This window comes from Salvia miltiorrhiza, chromosome 1, assembly GCF_028751815.1.
Source record: "Salvia miltiorrhiza cultivar Shanhuang (shh) chromosome 1, IMPLAD_Smil_shh, whole genome shotgun sequence".
NCBI lineage: Eukaryota > Viridiplantae > Streptophyta > Magnoliopsida > Lamiales > Lamiaceae > Salvia > Salvia miltiorrhiza.
Genome location: NC_080387.1, coordinates 62,869,055 through 62,887,188, shown reverse-complemented (window position 1 = coordinate 62,887,188; position 18,134 = coordinate 62,869,055). Strand labels below are relative to the sequence as shown.

At 35.9% G+C, this 18,134-nt stretch overlaps 3 protein-coding genes and 1 long non-coding RNA gene across 10 annotated transcripts; 2 read left to right on the top strand and 2 right to left on the bottom strand.

Annotated features, from left to right (window-relative positions):
• Positions 1–3,102: 3,102 nt before the first annotated feature.
• Positions 3,103–8,849, top strand: LOC131003240 (uncharacterized). Of its 6 annotated transcripts, none has more exons than XM_057929751.1 (9): positions 3,103–3,377; positions 4,917–5,035; positions 5,123–5,194; positions 5,708–5,741; positions 5,912–7,412; positions 7,559–7,798; positions 8,040–8,171; positions 8,346–8,423; positions 8,537–8,849. In XM_057929751.1, the coding sequence occupies exons 2-7, from the start codon at positions 4,926–4,928 to the stop codon at positions 8,099–8,101; spliced, it is 2,019 nt and encodes a 672-aa protein (XP_057785734.1). In that variant the 5' UTR covers positions 3,103–3,377; positions 4,917–4,925; the 3' UTR covers positions 8,102–8,171; positions 8,346–8,423; positions 8,537–8,849. The 6 variants fall into 6 exon arrangements, with proteins under 6 accessions (XP_057785734.1, XP_057785717.1, XP_057785747.1 ...); XM_057929734.1 differs by having other exon boundaries at positions 8,346–8,457; XM_057929764.1 differs by having other exon boundaries at positions 8,040–8,223; positions 8,292–8,457.
• Positions 8,850–9,014: 165 nt separating this feature from the next.
• On the bottom strand, positions 9,015–11,104 carry LOC131004070 (uncharacterized). Of its 2 annotated transcripts, XR_009094893.1 has the most exons (3): positions 10,761–11,093; positions 9,853–10,069; positions 9,015–9,313 (listed from the first exon to the last, which is right to left on the bottom strand). It is a non-coding gene; the product is annotated as an uncharacterized LOC131004070 (long non-coding RNA). The 2 variants fall into 2 exon arrangements; XR_009094892.1 differs by lacking the exon at positions 9,015–9,313 and having other exon boundaries at positions 9,697–10,069; positions 10,761–11,104.
• An 890-nt stretch (positions 11,105–11,994) lies between these two features.
• LOC131003081 (serine carboxypeptidase-like 45) lies at positions 11,995–14,822 on the top strand. Its single transcript, XM_057929562.1, has 10 exons — positions 11,995–12,656; positions 12,735–12,836; positions 12,935–13,030; positions 13,127–13,219; positions 13,308–13,378; positions 13,604–13,885; positions 13,959–14,083; positions 14,151–14,243; positions 14,318–14,435; positions 14,502–14,822. Exons 1-10 carry the CDS (start codon positions 12,419–12,421, stop codon positions 14,694–14,696), a joined length of 1,413 nt encoding a protein of 470 aa, XP_057785545.1. The 5' UTR covers positions 11,995–12,418; the 3' UTR covers positions 14,697–14,822.
• Positions 14,823–14,978: 156 nt separating this feature from the next.
• Positions 14,979–16,969, bottom strand: LOC131003089 (10 kDa chaperonin, mitochondrial-like). Its single transcript, XM_057929569.1, has 3 exons — positions 16,703–16,969; positions 16,080–16,219; positions 14,979–15,186 (listed from the first exon to the last, which is right to left on the bottom strand). Exons 1-3 carry the CDS (start codon positions 16,805–16,807, stop codon positions 15,138–15,140), a joined length of 294 nt encoding a protein of 97 aa, XP_057785552.1. The 5' UTR covers positions 16,808–16,969; the 3' UTR covers positions 14,979–15,137.
• Positions 16,970–18,134: the final 1,165 nt, after the last annotated feature.

Below are 18,134 nucleotides of genomic sequence, written 5' to 3'. Positions count from 1 at the left end.
GGTCATTAAATATGGGTATACGATTACTATAATATATAGTACTTATTTCGAGCATGCTGCAGGAAAATATAATGTCGCATATTGTTTGAGATGTAAGCGGATCTTAGGATCTACTTAAATAAATTGTCATCACCAATTAATTAAACAACTAGCACACGCCCACACGTGCGATGCACGATCAATATAAAAAATGAAAGATATTTTAAATAAATAAATATACATATTAAATATATATAATTTAAATATAAATAAATGTAATTATAAATCTAAATAAAAAAATTTAAATTATCTACGACATAATTTCAATAAAAAACATGAATTCAAAAATATATAAATTTTCAATTACCAATTATTATTTTCATTGATAATGTGTATAAATATATAAATGCACCATCAAAAGTAAGTATAAATGATAATGAGTATTATTATATATCATATGATATTCTAACATATTCAAAACTATTTATTGGATATAGTTTAATAGTATATTTTTGGACTGTATATTTAATCATATTTATGTGGTCATTTTGTTTAAATATAAATTATAAAATAAAGTTTCTATACAACATCCAAATAATTGATTTTGCGAAAAGACGTGATTCATTTTCATAATAAAAATGGTCAATTTATTAAGTTTAATTTTATAATATTGATAATGATGTTGCATTATTTTAGTTGGGGTTTCGATTTTAATAAGAAAAAATTTATCTGAAAAATGGTTTCATCGGTGAGTCATAAATGCATGCATGCCATGTAATTTGAATAAACATGACATCAATTATTTTTCTATGCATCAAAACTTTTATTTGTGTATTTTACTGACAAATATTTTTTATCAATGAGTTAGCAAAAAAAAAATAAAGGGCTAAACATGTCATTCATTTTCAAAAATAAAATGTGGAGTTGATTTAACTAAATTTGAATAGACATGCTACTACAAAATTAAACTCTTCAATTTACTTTTATTTTATAATTTAAAGAGAATCAATAATGATTATCCAATTAATCATTTTTTTTGCTTAATAGATAAGTAATTGTCAATCTAATATTAAATTAAATTAAGATATAATCATAACAAATATTTTAATTTTTGTTATTGTTATCAATGGAGATTTCTTTTATGTTCACGATATTTCCGAATTTTCGGATGTGAATGTGAATTGATTTTTTGTTATCATTCTATGAATTTCAGAGATCATGACATTTTTTTATTTTTTTTATTTGCATTTTACAATGTTTTTGAAATTAAGCTAGGTGAAAAAGAAATCTCGTTTCAAAATTAATGAAAAGAAAATGTTGGAAGGTGGAGGATCGTGGGCTTGTTAGGGGTTAAGCCATAGATATCAGAGAGAGTGAGAATAGTAATTAGGAACAAATATTAGAGAGAGAGAATATTAAAAATTAAAAAAGTACGTAATGGAAAGAAAAATGTGAAAACTGAATTCACGGTATGTGCGAAGAAGTAGGATAATCCAACTGAAAAGAAAAAAAAAACTGAAATTTTAAAAAATGGCGGCAAAATATAGCCGTTAAAACTGTGCTTTTATATATTATATAGATAATGAAAATCTCGATAATAACGGAAAATAAGTTAGAGGTAATAAGTTGTCTTTATTTTTGAAACTGTTCATTTTTACTCGGGTTTTATTATCTAGTGCATGAGTTGCAACTTAAATGATTATGATTATCCTATGATTACTCGGTTCAATATGCTCACATCATAGACCAGTCGCCACCATTTATCTCAAAAATATACAGACAACATAGAATCGATTTTTTGAACAATCATTGGGCATTACATAATATATTTGTCCACAGGTGCTTCTGTACATCTGAGTATACTGTACATTTCGGTTGTATCCGACCCGAATTTTGACCCAATTAAATTATCCTGATTCATTTTTTCTTGAAATGACACTAACATTATTTTGTTTTACCAATGACACTATTTCAAAAATAACACTAACACTATTTGTTTTCAAAATGACATTATTTCGAAAATGACACTAACACTACATGTAATTGACACTAACACTTGACATTCGGGTAGGATAGTTCGGTTGAGTTAGATCCGGAAAATTCGGTTTGAGTACTGATCCGAGTGTACCGTACACCGAGTGTAGATGAGATTTTATGTTTTGTCTATTAATTCTACATCAATGTTTAATAGTAATAATAGGAACAACATAATTAGCCAACTCATAATTCATTACTACGGGCTCACAACTAGAGACTGATCTTATATGATCACAAAAATATTTACTATAATCTGTCATCGAAATTCATCGTTCAAATCATATACCGTCGATGTGAGCAATGAGAATTATATATATGTAATTAAAGGGTGAACTACTTGAAATATTGTTGATGATTTTAAGTGAGCAAGCATAACTATTCTTGAAAGCTTCTAAAAATAGATTAGAAAGATGTTTGGGGACGAACATAAAATGAATTAAATGAAGATATTTTAAGGATGGAGGGAGTATTAAGATTTTTTTTTTCTTTTAAAAGGATAAAATGGTATGTTTATTAATATTTTAACTATGGAAAGAAAATTAGGGGTTATGGACAGGATCACCCAGATAAAAAAACACAGATATGAAAATTATAATTTAACTAAGATTCATAATCAGCCCATATTTTGATAAATCTCTTACTCATAAAATTAAACAAGCCCAACCTTTATTCTATTCTAGTAAGGACTATATAATAGCCCAATATATTTGTTTTTTGACCACAAATAGCCCAATAAATTATTACAGTACTACTTTAAAATGCACAGCACCAATTTAATTTGGAGCCCAAAAGCTACCCAATTTCTCTTCCTCTTGGCTGAAGGACTGCCGCCGCCGCCGCGCCACCTTACCTTGGCCGATAGAAACGGCGATGGTAGGGATGTCAATGGGCGGATTTTATCCGGATCAGAACCATTAAAATTGTTACGATTTCGGAATCAGAACTGATCCATTGTTTATTAGATCCACACTGGACCGGATCATTAAGTGATAAATAAAATGATTTTGGGTAGGTTAATTATCCATGGGTCTTATCAGACCCATAGACCCAATAATATTCATTACCAAACTTAAAAAAGCCCAAAAAAGGTCTCAAACTCTCAAATCTCAATTCTCGTCTGAATTTGAAAATTGGATCTGCACGCAGCGTCGCAGCCGCTTCACGCACACCTCAATTCCTCCGCCGCCGCTGCTCGCCTCCGCCGCCTCGCTGCTGATTGTTGTCGCGCTCTCCGGAATTCGCTGCTCTCCGCCGCTCCGGGAGTTCCTGCCCTCTCCGCCGCACGCCGCCGCGCCGGGAGTTCCTACGCTCTCCGCCGCACGCCGCCGCCGCGCCGCGAAGCTGCTCCTGCACTCCTCAAGGTAAACCCTCCAGCACCGCTAAGCTGTCCTTCCTTAAACAAAAAGCTCACCTACTCTGAATCAATTTAATTCTGGAAATTTAGAAGCTTCTGCCAAAATGCCCCAAATTGAATTTTCATAAAGGAAGCAGATAAGGAGCTAATTGAAGTTTTACCCAATAATTTACTCAAAAAATGCATTCCCAAATCCAGTTTGTGTTGCTTTGGTTAGCTTATTTGGTTGAATGCTGAAAACTGCTTTGTTGATGAGAAGTATGATGATTTGAGCGTGGATGAATTCTCAAAATGTACCAGTTGCAGTCGCAGCTACTTCCCTTCACCATCTCCAACTTTGTCTTCCTCTGTTTCTCAAGGGAGAGAACTTGATTCTTGAACTCTATGAAAGACTAAACCAATCCTTTAATATCAAATCCATTTTATTTTGTTCTGTTTTATTTTCTTGAAGAGTTGGGAGCTTCTTGTTTTGTCTGCATCCATTTTTTTGCAATAGTTTGGAGTTCTGAGAAATTATTTCCCTTTCTCTTTGAGAAAATGTTGTCTGCTTCATTGAGTAATCAGCAGATGACTCTGCCTTGTAGCAGGTGATTTCATCCTTCATTTCTTGTCATGATTTCCATTGTTGTGTGTGTGTCTGTGAAGTATGATCAGAATATGCCAAATTGCCAATAGAGGAGGATGACTATATTCATCTGCTAGTCTGCTACAGTTGTAGATTGGCTACTGAGTTTGAGAAAATTTTGTTGCCTTTTTTACTATCTTCTGCTGCTGCATGTATTTCACATACATTCCATTTTCAAGAATCAAGGATAATACTACTAATTTTTTAGTGGGGGTGTGGAGAAAACTTTTTTAAAAAATAAAAAATAATTTTTTAGAGGGGGGGAGGGGTGGGTGGGGTTGAGGTTGAGGGGGTGGGGAGAAAAATTTAAGAAAAAATAAAAAATAATTTTGTTTGGGGGGGGGGGGGGGGTCGTGGGGTGGGGTGGGGGATGAGGGGGTGGGTGGGGTTTGGGGAGAAAAAAAAAATTGGAGGTGGGGGTGGGGGGGTGGGTAGGGTGGGGGGTGGCGCCCGTGGCGGGTCAGCAGCAAAACGGGTCGGTCTGGACCCATAACAAACGGATCGGATCGGATCTGGACCCGTCAGGTTTAGGGTCTAAATGGGTCGGGTCTAGAACCAGAACCAGAACCGTTGCTTATAGCTCAACGGGTAATGAACGGTTCTGGTTCTGGTCCGGGTAAAACCCACCCATTGACATCTCTAGGCGGTGGACACTGCTGTTCATCTTCTCCTCTCTCCCAGCTCAACACCTCATCCCTCATCTGTCGGTCTTGAAGCAGTGGTAAAATAAAGGAGAATCTTAAAAATTTCCTAATTGATTTCTGCTTCTGTAAATTAGGAATTGCAAAGTGAAAAGAAAATTGTTGTGTTTTCTCTATTATAATGAATAGAAGCAATTCCCCGACATAGTGCAGCATTTTGACCTGATGTACTCTACAGATATTTGATTACTGATATGATTTTGTCAAAATTGCTAAATAGTTGGATGCAATGGATGAGGATTTTGTGGCAGTACTAAACCAGGAATGGCATAGAACAGATTTGAAAGCACTAACAAAGAAAATTCGGGAGCATGAATCTACAATGAGGCTCAAGCGCAGGTAACTCAATCTTCAAAGTTTCTATTTTCTCTTAATTCCTAAATTAATTTCTTGTCTTTTTTTTCACTTTGGAAAATTATTTGGCAGGTGGTTGATGGATCTACCTTTGTCCAAACAGGAACAAAAGAGGATTGAGGAATTACTGCCTCCCAATGATATGTATGTACAAGTGTGTGTGTGCGTTGTGTGTTTTAAGTATTTCATTTTTATTTTTTAGTTCTTATGCTTTCAGTAAAGCACACATGAATTTTCATTCAGGATATGGTTGGTTTGTGATATACTGTGGTTTATTCTAGTAAAATTAATAGCGTACATATTGCTGAAAAGGAAAATGGTAAATTTTGTTATTGATATTATTGAGGTTTAAACAATTATGGTGCCCTGACAATGTCTCAGGTGCAAAATTTTGTGTAGTTTAATTTTCTTATTTTAGTTCTGGTAAGTCCAGCTGACTGAATAGATGAAATCATCATCTGTTTTTAGTTCAATTTTATTCTGCTGAGGAGGTCAGTATAGATGTTGGAACTTTAGATAAGTGTTGATATTGAATGTTCATGAGGAGTAAGCTCTTTTGGATTTAGGGCTTAGCTGGTAGCATCCTCGAACTTCTTGTTGACTCGGTGAAAATAAATGAGTCTTTACTTACTTCCCTTTTTGTGTTTGCACTCACAGGATATTGCCCGAGTCTTTCCTTAGAGAAGATGATGTAAGTATCCTACTACCAGGTATAGGGATCAATAAGCTTCTATAGTATGTGAGAAAAAAAAAAATGAATTAGTTGACTTTTTCGTTGGTGGAGGCCGGTGGGAGGAGGGTTGCTTTGATGCATATTAAGTTTGTTTATACCCTAAATAGTTTTTTTTACCTTAAGCACAGGTTGGCCATGAGGACATCAGGACTTGTATTGAGAAGGCATTTGGAGCTCCTAACAGCCAAGAGGATCCTATTTCTGAGATGCCATTTGGAGCTTCTAACAGCCAAGAAGAGCCTATTTGTGATCGAGCTGATGTAACAGTATTTAATTCAAGTGATAGTTTTCAAGAGGTATCTTTCCTCTTGGATGCTATGACTAATAAAGGCATATGTTCCTTTGTTAGGATACTTACTGGGGGATTGGATATATTCGATAAGACGAAATGGGGTATGATGAGAACGATCAAAGAATTGCTTCCAAAGGTTATTGCTGACAAAAATGAAGTTTCCAGAACGAAGCTGAAAAGATGTTCACTAATATTGAGAGACCCGACTAATTTTTGGGGAAATGAGACCATGCGCTTTACTGCTTCTGAATCCTATTGTGCAGCTGCGTTCAAGGTACTTGAAAGGCTGGAGGACTTCTCTTCTAGAACAATACATGCAATGCTGAGGAAGCTGAAAAGTGTTAAAGGGTACATCCCTTCTTTGCAAACCCCAAGAATTCGGCATCTAGGTAGGTTGATCAAGGCAGTGAGGAAAAATTGCACGGCGATGCTATCAGACATTGGTGGAGCGAATGAACCTGCAGAAGAATTGTCTGGGGCATTAGAAGTTGCAAGCTTAACTTTGAAGTTAATAATGAATTGTCCAGGTGTGAGAGACTTCAGGAGATTTTCACCAGAGGTGGTAGCGTTGCAAAATGATATAGCTAAAGCTATTCACTTATTAAATGAACCAAAGAAAGTGCGCATGATCGAATTGGAAAAAGTGCAGCTTTTGTTGGATCCTAATATTGTGTTACCTGCAAAAGGTCTGCGTAAGGCAGTACAGAATTTATTGATTGATTACCTTTACGAGTGCAGTGATATGGAGAATGTCCCCAACATTTTGATAGAAACTCTTGACATTATCAATAGAAGAGCTCAACTTGGGTCTCGCAAAAAGAGTTCCTCTAAAGGTTTTTCATCTAAGGAGTTGATGAAAGAGGAAATAGAAAAGGAGATGCAACATCTCCTAAATATCAGTGCTCAAGCCAAAGAAGTTGTAGTGAACTTGCTTCCAGAACATGAATTTGATGAAGAATTTGCTCGTGCATACATGGAAGATATTGATGGAAGCGGTGCTCATTGTTTTTTTGACAATGATCTGCAAATAGAGGATAGTTCTCAGCATTTTAAATTTCATTCTTATAGTTCATATGACCATACAGAAAGTATTGGGGAGACAAACCCAGTGGAGTTAAATTCACCTGTTCCAAGAAGTAAAAGAAATACCTGTTTACCCCCCTCTCCGAATGGGGGATCGGATATGACTCCAGAGGCGATGCATCTGCATTCCCCAGCCTACGAGGACTCAAAATTGCAAAATAGCCAATGCTTGGGGAAAGAGTACCCATTGGGATTTAAAGCAGATGAATTCGAACCTGCTTGCTCTGATTCCATGAAAGTGACAACTGAACCTAGTATGTCTTTTCTGTCTCACTCTCATGCCAGAAAATCAAGCCACAATGAAATCAAATGTGAAGCTTGTCAATTAATGTATGTCTTTGCTCTGATTCCATTTAAGTGACAACTGAACCTAGTATGTCTTTTCTGTCTCACTCTCCAGCAACAGCGAAAACTAGATTTTCTGACATCAAAGTAGAGGAAACAGATATTGTTGATCAGCAAAGCAGGTCAATTAATGGATACCTTGAGCTGCAAGAAGCTTGTGATGCTACTAGTATGGTAGCCTATCGGTTTGTGGGTTTCATGCTGGACACATTAGCAAAGACTGAAAATTTAGAGCTGGACCAAGGTGATAGATTATATCTACATAGCCATGCTTCATTCGTCGAAGATACTGAAGGTAATATACTTCCAATCATTTCTGCATGGTTCAAAACTAATTTTTGGTGTCATCTTTATATTATGCTGGCTCAACTTTCTGCAAAGGAGTGTGTTGGTTTTCTATGTACATCTGACAGCCCATTTCCTCGTCAACTACCTTATTTGAGTCTGTCTTATTTTTTCTTGCTTTTATCTGAGTTTTTACTTGTTCAATTGGCCTTAATTGTTTTTGATCCTATCCTCTATGGTTTTTGCTGCAGAATTTTCAGACGTGTTGGTGTCCAAGTTCTCTGAAATGTGGAAAAATGTGCTTGAGCACTAGGCTCTGCAAAGTCTGCCAATCACATAATTGTCTTGTCTACCAATGATGATACCAAGGCATACATTTCAAAGTACTCAAATGACCAGCCAGTCGCCCAAGATGCTGCGTTCATCTTATTTTCCTTGTCAAATCATGGTATAAATAACATGTCGAATTCTTCATTTTTAATGGCCTGTGCATTGAAGATAGTGCAAATTCTTACATAAAATGTCGATTGGAAAGTAAAGTTTGTGATCGTTTGCAGGATCATGCTCTAACATGGAAAGAGTGAAGTAACGATCCTGGGAATTTGTTACAAAAATGGTCTTTTGCAAGAACCATGGTACAGCGATCAAACCTTTGTCTATTGATCATGTGTAAGATTTCACACATTTAAATCTGTCAAAAAACATGTTCCACTTGATTAACTGCTCGTGTTGTTTTAATCATTTTCAGTACATACTAGCCGCCGACTGATCTATAGGAAATCGATTTAATTCATGTATGATGGAGCACACATCGCCAAGTTCTTGCAGGGAAAGAATTCAATCGCACGTATGAGCCTTAAATTTCATATGATGATTTGGTGTTCATTAGATGTACATAGAGCGCTGATTGATATAGATTTCATATGATGATTTGGTGTCATTAGATGTATATAGGGCTTTGATTGAGATTGTTGGCTTGTGAGACAGTTTGCCACATAAAATTGTGTTCATGTTAATAGTTTGTTCAATACTATGAGATATGCAAGACACCTTTTTCCTTACGGTGAAGTTTCGTATTAGAGAATGATCCTGCAAATGATCACAAACTATGGAGCATTCGATTCTCATCCTATCTTCTTCTACTGCAAATTCTAATTCCCATCTTTTATTTTAAAACATTTGCATATATATACACACCCTAAATGCTGCATTAATAACAAATAATATCATCTTTAAGAAATCGCATTAAATTTTTATATAGTAGTATTAGAATATTTTTAGAATACATTATCTGAAGCCTATTTAGTTGCCAACCATCTATACTATTATATCATATCATTGATTACATGTTAAATTTGTAATCCAAAATAATAGTACACGACGGCTGTAGCAAAAAAATTTGCCTTGTTTTTTCGTTCTTTACTACTATTACACAGAAAACTTAATACCATTGCAAAGTAAAATGCAGCAGAGTACCTTTGCTTCCAAGTCATCTATCTCTCTTCATACACACCGAGAGGCCACCCTGCAATTTGGACGAAAAACAGAAGGAAAGTCAAATGCATGCTACTACAACTACAACTAAGAGATGGAACTATTGGTGTCACGCCTAAATATTTTCGAATGAAACTTACTAGGAAGTGGCTGTCTGTGGCAGAACACAAATTTTGATTGCGGCAATGGATCTAAGAACTTCATATAACTATTGTTGTATAGTTTCGCTTAGAAAACTATGAATTTTGTTTTCTAGAAAAACTTGTTCGAAATGTGCAAAAGTAACACCAGGGATGTGAGAGCTAATTAAGATTACAGCAGCAAGGCCACATTATATAATGACGAAGCAGCCATTTTTGGATAATCCGTCCCAATATTTTGATTTCTTCATGACGTATAGATGCAAATAGAAAATTTAGGCGCAATAAAATTTACTCAAAATCATCCTTCCTCACAGTGGGACGGATTATGCTTAATAGTATGGACATATAACAAAACTAATATACCCCTTTAAAATACACACACACGCAAAAGAAAAATAAAATAAAATAAAAACTAATTCAGCAATACCTGGTTATGTTGCTGTCTCGGCGGAAGAAGGAGGCGACAATTCTCTACGAAGCTCCTTAACTACGGCGGCCAAAGATTCTGGGTTGATACCCATTTCACAAAGAGCGATCAGAATCGAAAGAGTGTGGCGATCCAAACCAGTTTCGAGAATGTTAGACATGTGAAACGCTAAGTCCAGAGAATCCCGCGCACTTCTTGCTGCTTCTTGATCCATGCCCTACGCCAATTTTTTTTTTTGCTTTTTAGACTTTTACACAATCAATCAAAACCTTTTTAGAACTCGATCTACCAGTGTGAGCAACAATGAAGATTCGGTTTATGCAACCGAGAATTCATCTTTTGGGGAAAATTCGAGTTCGGCAACAGTAGAGCATCATATACGAAAAAAATAAAAACAACATTAAATTCCAGAATTTCAGTTTGTTATTTCACGGAATTGAACCGGGGTAATCAACGATGTCAATACATCTCACCCGTTTCACCAAAATTCGGATTCCGATTGCCTAATACGATCTGAAAATTTCGGATCAAATCCGATCCGAAAATTCAAAAATAGAAATGTCCCAATGATCAAATATGAGCTATATTGATGCTCAAATAGTCAAATACACCAATTAAATCTCATTTACCAATAGCAACAAAACAACATATAATAAAAAGAAATGCATACAAACAAAAGAAGCATCTGTGCCTAAAAAAAAGATATCATTTGAAAAACCAACCAAACATCAATTGAAAACAAACATATTGCGCAATCGATCTTCCAGGCATCTACAAATTGGCCATTTGAGCTATAAACATAATCAAACAACAATTACCACATAAATCGATCTTCTAAACCTTTACAAGTTGTGCAATGCCTAACCTTTATCAGTACAGATTACAGATGCACCAATGAAATTCCCAACCTTTTCGTGCAGCTTAATGCGTTCGCGTCGTCTAGCTTCTTCTTGCTACTGCAACCTGCTAAGCCTCTTTTCTCCTCTTCTTCTTCCTCTTATGAAAACTGAGTTTCAAATACTGAGATTGAGAAATGAGGGGACTCACGGTGAGAGGCACGAGATGAGAGGGAGACGAGAGGAAGCGGGTGAGCGGAAGGCGACTGGCGGCAAGCGGGTGGGGCGGCGCCGTGGAGAGAACTTACTGAGATTGAGAAAGGACAGTGGGCGGCGGCGTCAGTCTGAAGATGAGACCGATTGTAGGGTTAGAAATTTAGAATTAAAAGAAATAGTTTACTATTTTGTAGACTTGTAGTATAATAATTATTAATTTATATAATTTAATATATTATATCAAACATTATAGTATAATATTAATATGATATTTAATAAAAAATATTTCAGTTAAATATATCACATTTTATCATATATTGCGTATAAACGAGTCCTAGGAATAATGAATTAATCAATAGATGTTTCTCATTTATTTTTCTTGAATATAAAAGATATAAACATGTATTGATCAAAATGGTCACATAAATATTACGGAAAACCCTATTTTAATGCCCAGTTTTGAGTTCAATTTGTGAGCCAAGAAATAATGAACTCCTCTTTTTTATTTTCTTCGCTTTTTAAGTTTGTCACTGTGTGGGGCCTGTGGGCAGCTTTTGTGGGGTCGGCCCACTTGTTTATCTTTTCCTTATTCTTGAAACTTTTCTAATTACTTTTAATGGGCACGTATCACCTTCTTAATCAATAATTATATTAATTAGTCTTGATTAGTATGTTATTCCATAACACATAAATATTTATACGTGCGCTCGCGCAAGCGTGTGTACACAAGTAAATAATATAAACACTTACTAACGAAAGAGCACTTTTGAAATATTACATCCGGGTGCAATCACTTTGCTTTGCACCAAGAAAATCAAAAGTTTGCATGAAATAATAAAAGTGGGACATAGCAAATGTCACCTAAAATGGCTAATGTGTCGATCTAGAAATAAACTCCCAAAACATCTAAAAAAATGAGAGCACAACATAATAAATACTAAAATTTAATAAATATGAAGTGTCATTTCGTCGTCTATTCTGACCCGCACCTCACGCATTACGTTTTTTTTTTCTTCCTAATTTCTTGAATTTTCATCTACGTTTCCGAGTAAAATTGCGTGAAATTAAATCTTGCTAAAATGAAGCATATACCATTTTATTTCAATTCCAAAACATGTAATCATTCTGAGAGTCACATGTCTGATGAGAAGACATACACGCCGCTCAATTATTTTATTTCCACTTGCTACAGAACAAAGATTTCAAGAAATCAAGAAAAAGGGTTGGTTTGCAGAAAGTCCAAAGCAGCTTCACAACTTGTGGGCACACCTATGTTTTAATTAAATCAAATTAAAAATATATACATCCACTGTGACCTGACAAAAAGTAGCATATTTCATAATCTTGAAGTGCTTAGGGTTAATTAAAATGGTCCTTGATTAGATAAGACTTAGAGATCTACACTAGCTCACACTTTCAAAATGCTTAATTAAGTGGTCAAGAAGTAGATTCGAATTAGACCAACATATCTATAACTAGCTCCCTCTCCCTCTCCCTCTCTCTTACACACACACATGATGGCAGCATCAATCTTGACAATAATCTGCTTGCTGCTGATATCTGCTGCAGAAGCGAAATCCGAAAAAGAAGCCGATAAAATAGCAAGTTTTCCCGGCCAACCGGCGGTCAATTTCCGGCAATATTCCGGCTACATTACCGTCGACGAAAAGCAGCAAAGATCGTATTTTTACTACTTCGTCGAAGCAGAAACCGAGGCTGCTTCAAAGCCTCTTGTTCTGTGGCTGAATGGAGGTATGGAAATATAAATATTACTAGTAATTATTAATTCAACATATAGTATTTGGATTGACCCGACCCGATATTGGGCAGGGCCGGGATGTTCGTCGATAGGAGCGGGCGCTTTTAGCGAGCACGGACCCTTTCAACCCAGCGGGAATATTTTGGTCAAAAATGACTACAGCTGGAATAAAGGTTTGATTGCTTTCGCTGTATTTCATTTCATTGATAATTCAAAAATGTAATGTTCTGTTTTTTTATGTTTTATTATTATTATTTGGAAACTTTTACAGTGGCTAATATGTTGTACTTGGAATCACCTGCTGGAGTTGGATTCTCTTACTCTGCAAACAAATCTTTCTACGAATCTGTAAACGATGAAATGACAGGTACGAGGATATGTCTAATGTGACTGGATATTCTAGATAAGATAGATTCCACATTTAATAAAACAGGAAATTAATTACTAGTATATGTTTGTGCAGCAAGAGACAACCTTGCTTTCCTCGAGAACTGGTTCAAGAGATTCCCAGAATTCAACAACAGAGATTTTTACATATCAGGAGAGAGTTATGGTGGTATGAAATTTTAATATTTTCTTGGAATTTCATTAAAATTATTAAAATTTAGCCGTCGCTGTCAAATAAGAATTTTGGTTATTTGCAGGGCATTATGTTCCACAGCTAGCACATCTCATTCTTCACTCCAAAGCCAAGATCAATCTCAAAGGAATCGCAGTAAGTAAATCACACACACACACACAAACACAATTGTTGCGTACGTGTGTTGGTTTAATGGTAAAGTGTTTGTCTTCTCAACCAATAAAAAAGAAAAGAAGTCACATGTATTTGTGTGTTGGTATTTTAATGTCTGAATTCAAATATTTTAAATTATTTATTCAACTAAAGAAAGAAAGAAAAAAAGTCACATTTAGTGTATTTGAATTTGTTGATGATTTGCAGATAGGAAATCCTCTTCTTGAATTCAACACGGATTTCAACTCGAGGGCCGAGTATTTATGGTCTCATGGCCTAATATCCGATGCCACATTTTACGACTTCACATTCGCATGCAACTACTCCGAAATCAGAAGGCAGGCGGCGTCGGGAGTTCTGACGCCGGTCTGCCGCCGTGTGATCAAGCTGGTCTCCTCGGAGATGAGTCGCTTCATAGACGCGTACGACGTCACCCTCGACGTCTGCTTGTCGTCTCTGGAGCTGCAGTCTCAACGCCTGAATCAAATGGTGATCCTCACCCACCATCTTGCTTAATTTGATGGGGTTTATCTTCAACTCAATTTTTCGAATTGTTTTCCAGCAAGATGAGCCTAAAGTGAATGTGTGTGTGGAGGATGAGACGATCGTGTACCTAAACAGGCAAGACGTGCAGGCGGCGTTCCACGCGCGGCTCCCCAATGCGAGCAGATGGAGCGTCTGCAGCGAGTAATGTGACCACATGCATCCATCCCTACCACCTCTCTTCTTTCTAACTCCATCTACTTTCTTGCAGGGTTTTGCAGTACAACATGCAGGATCTCGAGATACCCACTATCCCACTCCTGGCTGCGCTTCTCAATTCGAGCATTCGAGTATTAGTTTACAGGTAACACTCATTCCTTCAACATCTACTAGGCTGCTGAATCAAGGGAGCTTATGCAACATTTGTTGTTGTTGTAGTGGTGACCAAGATTCTATTCTCCCACTTACGGGAACTCGGACACTGGTTGATGGGCTTGCTAAAGAATTGGGTTTGAACACAACCGAGGCATACGGTGTTTGGTTTGAAGGTGGACAGGTTAGGAATTCAAACTCATCTCTAAATTTGTATAATGAATCTTGATTTTCGACTGCAATTTTGTAGGTTGGTGGGTGGACACAAGTCTATGGCGACTTTCTATCGTTTGCAACAATACGAGGAGCTTCGCACGAAGCCCCATTCTCTCAGCCGGAGAGGTCGCTCATCTTGTTCACTTCATTCGTCGAGGGAAAGCCGCTGCCGCGTGTTAACGGCGTGACCAAGGCGAAGAAGATGAGTTCCATGAACAGACTTGTGTAAACCTTCAAGGGAAGAAAAATAGGCTTTATAATGACATTATTTTTACTTGTGTGATTGGGGGTTTCAGACTCAATGTTTTTCAGTCATCATATATAATTCAGAAGCCACTAACAATTTCCTTTGCAATTACAATCTTCCCTAAAAAAGTAGCTACGTCATTTCATAGATAAACGACATCGTTGTAGGTAATACATAATAAAACCAAATGGATGGGATACAAAAGGTCATGCAGGCAAGACAGGACTCATGAATATATGTTCTAATTCTCGAAAACCAATTCAATGATAATAATCTAAGTCGGATTTCCATCAAAATATTCCACCAAATATCACCAAAATGTGAAGGCTTGTTAGGCTACAAAAGTAGAGTTTAAGAATGATAGATAACTAAACAGAGTTTCGAGTAATATTTTTCTAGGGCATGATAGATAACTGCACCAAACTAGTCGTGCAATGTTCCCAAGATGTCCTCATCACGGTAAATATGGTACCTGCAACATGATTCACAGAATTAATTTGGCATTAGCACCGCAATTGTCAAAAGCATTGTAGAACAATCATCAGTAAATTGGAAAATAAAGATTGCAATGTATGTATGATATATTAGTAACAATCATTTTTAAGATAAGCCGTGTCAAGATGAATAAGGAATATCTGAGACTTACGAGTCACAAGAACAAATCATTATCCAAGTCCACAGCATAGCATAGAAGGCCAGGTTTGAAAATGACTTCAACATATAAATGTAGCAATAATGGACAAGTAATAGCACCTTTGAAAGGTTTAGTTAATTCTGTTAATTTGAACAAAGGCGGTATAAATTAAAGGGTTATATTTGGTTGTATTTTAGGGAGTTGGAAATAGAAAACGGAAAGAAACCAACGGAAGCAACAGAGATATAAGAAATTACAAGAGAACTGGCTAGAACAAGCATCAAAATGGCATATTTATATCAGATCAAACTATACAAAGAAAGCAACAGGTGCAGGATTGAAAGAAGAAAGGAGGGGTGGGGGTATGGGTGGTGATATTGAATCAAAGTCTAATCAAAATGAAACCATTTGAATATAACCAAAATTGGACCCAAATTTTTAAGAGAAAGCAGATAGCAGACTTCCACCAAGCAAACCAGAACGGCAGGGTTTAAAGTTTATATAAATTGAACATTACTAGCAAAACCTATAACATAGAATTATGTTTTTCCAATAATAATATAGGGCAAATGATGATGATGGCATGTTAGGTGCAGATAGAAAGCCTTTACAAGAAACAAAATAACTGTACCAAAACCCAGTAATTCAATGTACTCTACATAAGGAAACAAAAACAAGATGCAGGTATAAAAGATAGGAACGAAACATATGAACCAGTAAATCAAACTTACTCTTTTTCACCAAGCTTTACTACAGTGCCTCCATATTCAGGCAGCAAAACAGTATCGCCCTCCTTCACGCTCACAGCAATAAGCTTTCCTTCCCTGTCATGGCTGCCAGGACCAACAGCAACAACTTTTCCAGAGCTCAACTGAATCATTTCAGGTAAACCAAATTATCAGCAAATTAATGTCAAATCTTTATTGGAAAGATCAGTAATGCTGATCAAACCAAGAAGAGAAGAGAACATTCAAAGATTTAACTTTTGATATTTAATAGACAAAAGCCCCAATAATTATTAGACTAACAAATTATATCATGAATTGACAAGAAACACATAAATTTAATCTCGCAACGCTACCACATAAAAGGGGGAAACAAAGGTAAAATAAGTTAACTACATAAACAAAGAATAGCCTAAAAATCCTAAAATCCAGCATAAAATCCGATAATGCTCAAAAAAATAAAAAGACCTACAAACAAAATTTGCACAAAAATCTCCAAAAAGACATTGACATTACAATTAACTTCGTGTTGTAAAACAGAATCCAGAAACAGGAAAATCTAATTAATTAATTACGTAATAAGTTTCTTTAACAGAGTAAAAGTAAGAGGTGCAGTGCAGGGCATTAACCTTGGCGGTTTTCTCCGGAAGGAGAATACCGGCGGTGGTTTTCGTCGGCGGAGTGATCTTCTCGATCAAAACACGGTTGAAAAGTGGGATCAAACGCTTTGCCATTTGCCTTTCTGAAGATCGAGCAAGCAGAATGACAAGTGAAGAGAGCTGGAACTAGGGTTTAGTTTGGTGAGGAACTGCTAGCCAAAGGGTTTAAGAAATGGGAAAACCCTTTTCAATCCGGTATTTCAAATTACTGTATTACCCCCTGTTGTTTTGTTTCACAAGTCATCTTTTTCTCCCCATTTTATTTTATTTATAAATAAATAACTCGCATATTATTCACTATTCAGAAGAAGAAGAAAATTCTTGTTGTTGGAAAATTGTCAAACTATCCCTAATTTCGAGCTCTAGAAAAGTTTTGAGAATATTTACCCTCACCACCAGAAAAAAGAAAAAAAATTATCGAACGAAAAGAATATAAGTTTACTTATTGTATTTTCAATTTTTTTATCCCTCCTTTAAATTGATATTGGAGTTTGAAGCTTCACAAAAAACTCCTGTGAAATCGATTTTATGGTGAAACCGGCTTCACAATGATACTACTTCAACATACAAATGATATTTTATCATTTTAAAGTGTCATTTGTATGTTAAAATAGTATAATTGTGAAGCTGATTTCATCATAAAATCGGTTTCACAGTAGACCACATGTGAAGTTTGTATGTATTTCAGGAGTGAGAATTATTAAAGGTTGAAGAATTTAGTGGATATCAACCATTGTTGAGAATGTGTTATAAAGTTTACATGAACTTCCAAATCGAAATAACTAAACAAAGAATTTAGTGGATATCCTTTTTAAGATTACATGGGTAAAAACGCCATTGTGTGTAATGAACCGGAAATCGAGATGAAAATCCTTGTAGGGCGATTACTTGCTAAATTGAAGCCCGTTTCTATAAGAGAAAGTGTAGCCCGTTTAAAGTGGGCCGAATTGCTACGAGACCAATATTCATCTTGCACATACAACAAGCTCCCTACTCCCAAGCCCAACTTACAAGATATTATTAAATCAAGAAGTCCCGTGCTATATAAGTTTGGGGTAATCTCAAATCTTTCAGATAGGATAATCTCAAATTTTAATCTTATTTAAATAGAAATACTGTTTGATTATTGCATATGAACACGAGTTTATCCAATGTGCTACGAGTACCCATGAACGAAAAAAAGATTGAAATGAGATACACTTAATTAATTTTATTAAAATCGGTGTCGTCTCCCCCTAGATTTTTTTTTTATGGACGGAGTAAGTATTATTTTTTATCGATCTGTGCATTACTTTTGTCACACATGGAGTTTTGCCTAATAAGATAGTTATTTCGAATAGGGGTAGGATTGCAATTCGTTTTGAAACTTTGCAAACTAGGGCTTCCATATAGATTTTATACG

Bases quoted from the DNA above. Each gene is read 5' to 3' on its own strand.
- LOC131003089 (XM_057929569.1), bottom strand. From the start codon at position 16,807: ATGGCAAAGCGTTTGATCCCACTTTTCAACCGTGTTTTGATCGAGAAG. The intron at 16,220-16,702 runs GTTAATGCCCTG...GAAATGATTCAG, and splicing joins TTCCGGAGAAAACCGCCAAG to TTGAGCTCTGGAAAAGTTGT. The intron at 15,187-16,079 runs GTAAGTTTGATT...ATCATGTTGCAG, and splicing joins GTAAAGCTTGGTGAAAAAGA to GTACCATATTTACCGTGATG.
- LOC131003081 (XM_057929562.1), top strand. From the start codon at position 12,419: ATGATGGCAGCATCAATCTTGACAATAATCTGCTTGCTGCTGATATCT. The intron at 13,379-13,603 runs GTAAGTAAATCA...GATGATTTGCAG, and splicing joins TCAATCTCAAAGGAATCGCA to ATAGGAAATCCTCTTCTTGA. The intron at 14,244-14,317 runs GTAACACTCATT...TTGTTGTTGTAG, and splicing joins ATTCGAGTATTAGTTTACAG to TGGTGACCAAGATTCTATTC.
- LOC131003240 (XM_057929751.1), top strand. From the start codon at position 4,926: ATGGATGAGGATTTTGTGGCAGTACTAAACCAGGAATGGCATAGAACA. The intron at 5,036-5,122 runs GTAACTCAATCT...ATTATTTGGCAG, and splicing joins ACAATGAGGCTCAAGCGCAG to GTGGTTGATGGATCTACCTT. The intron at 5,742-5,911 runs GTAAGTATCCTA...CCTTAAGCACAG, and splicing joins CTTTCCTTAGAGAAGATGAT to GTTGGCCATGAGGACATCAG.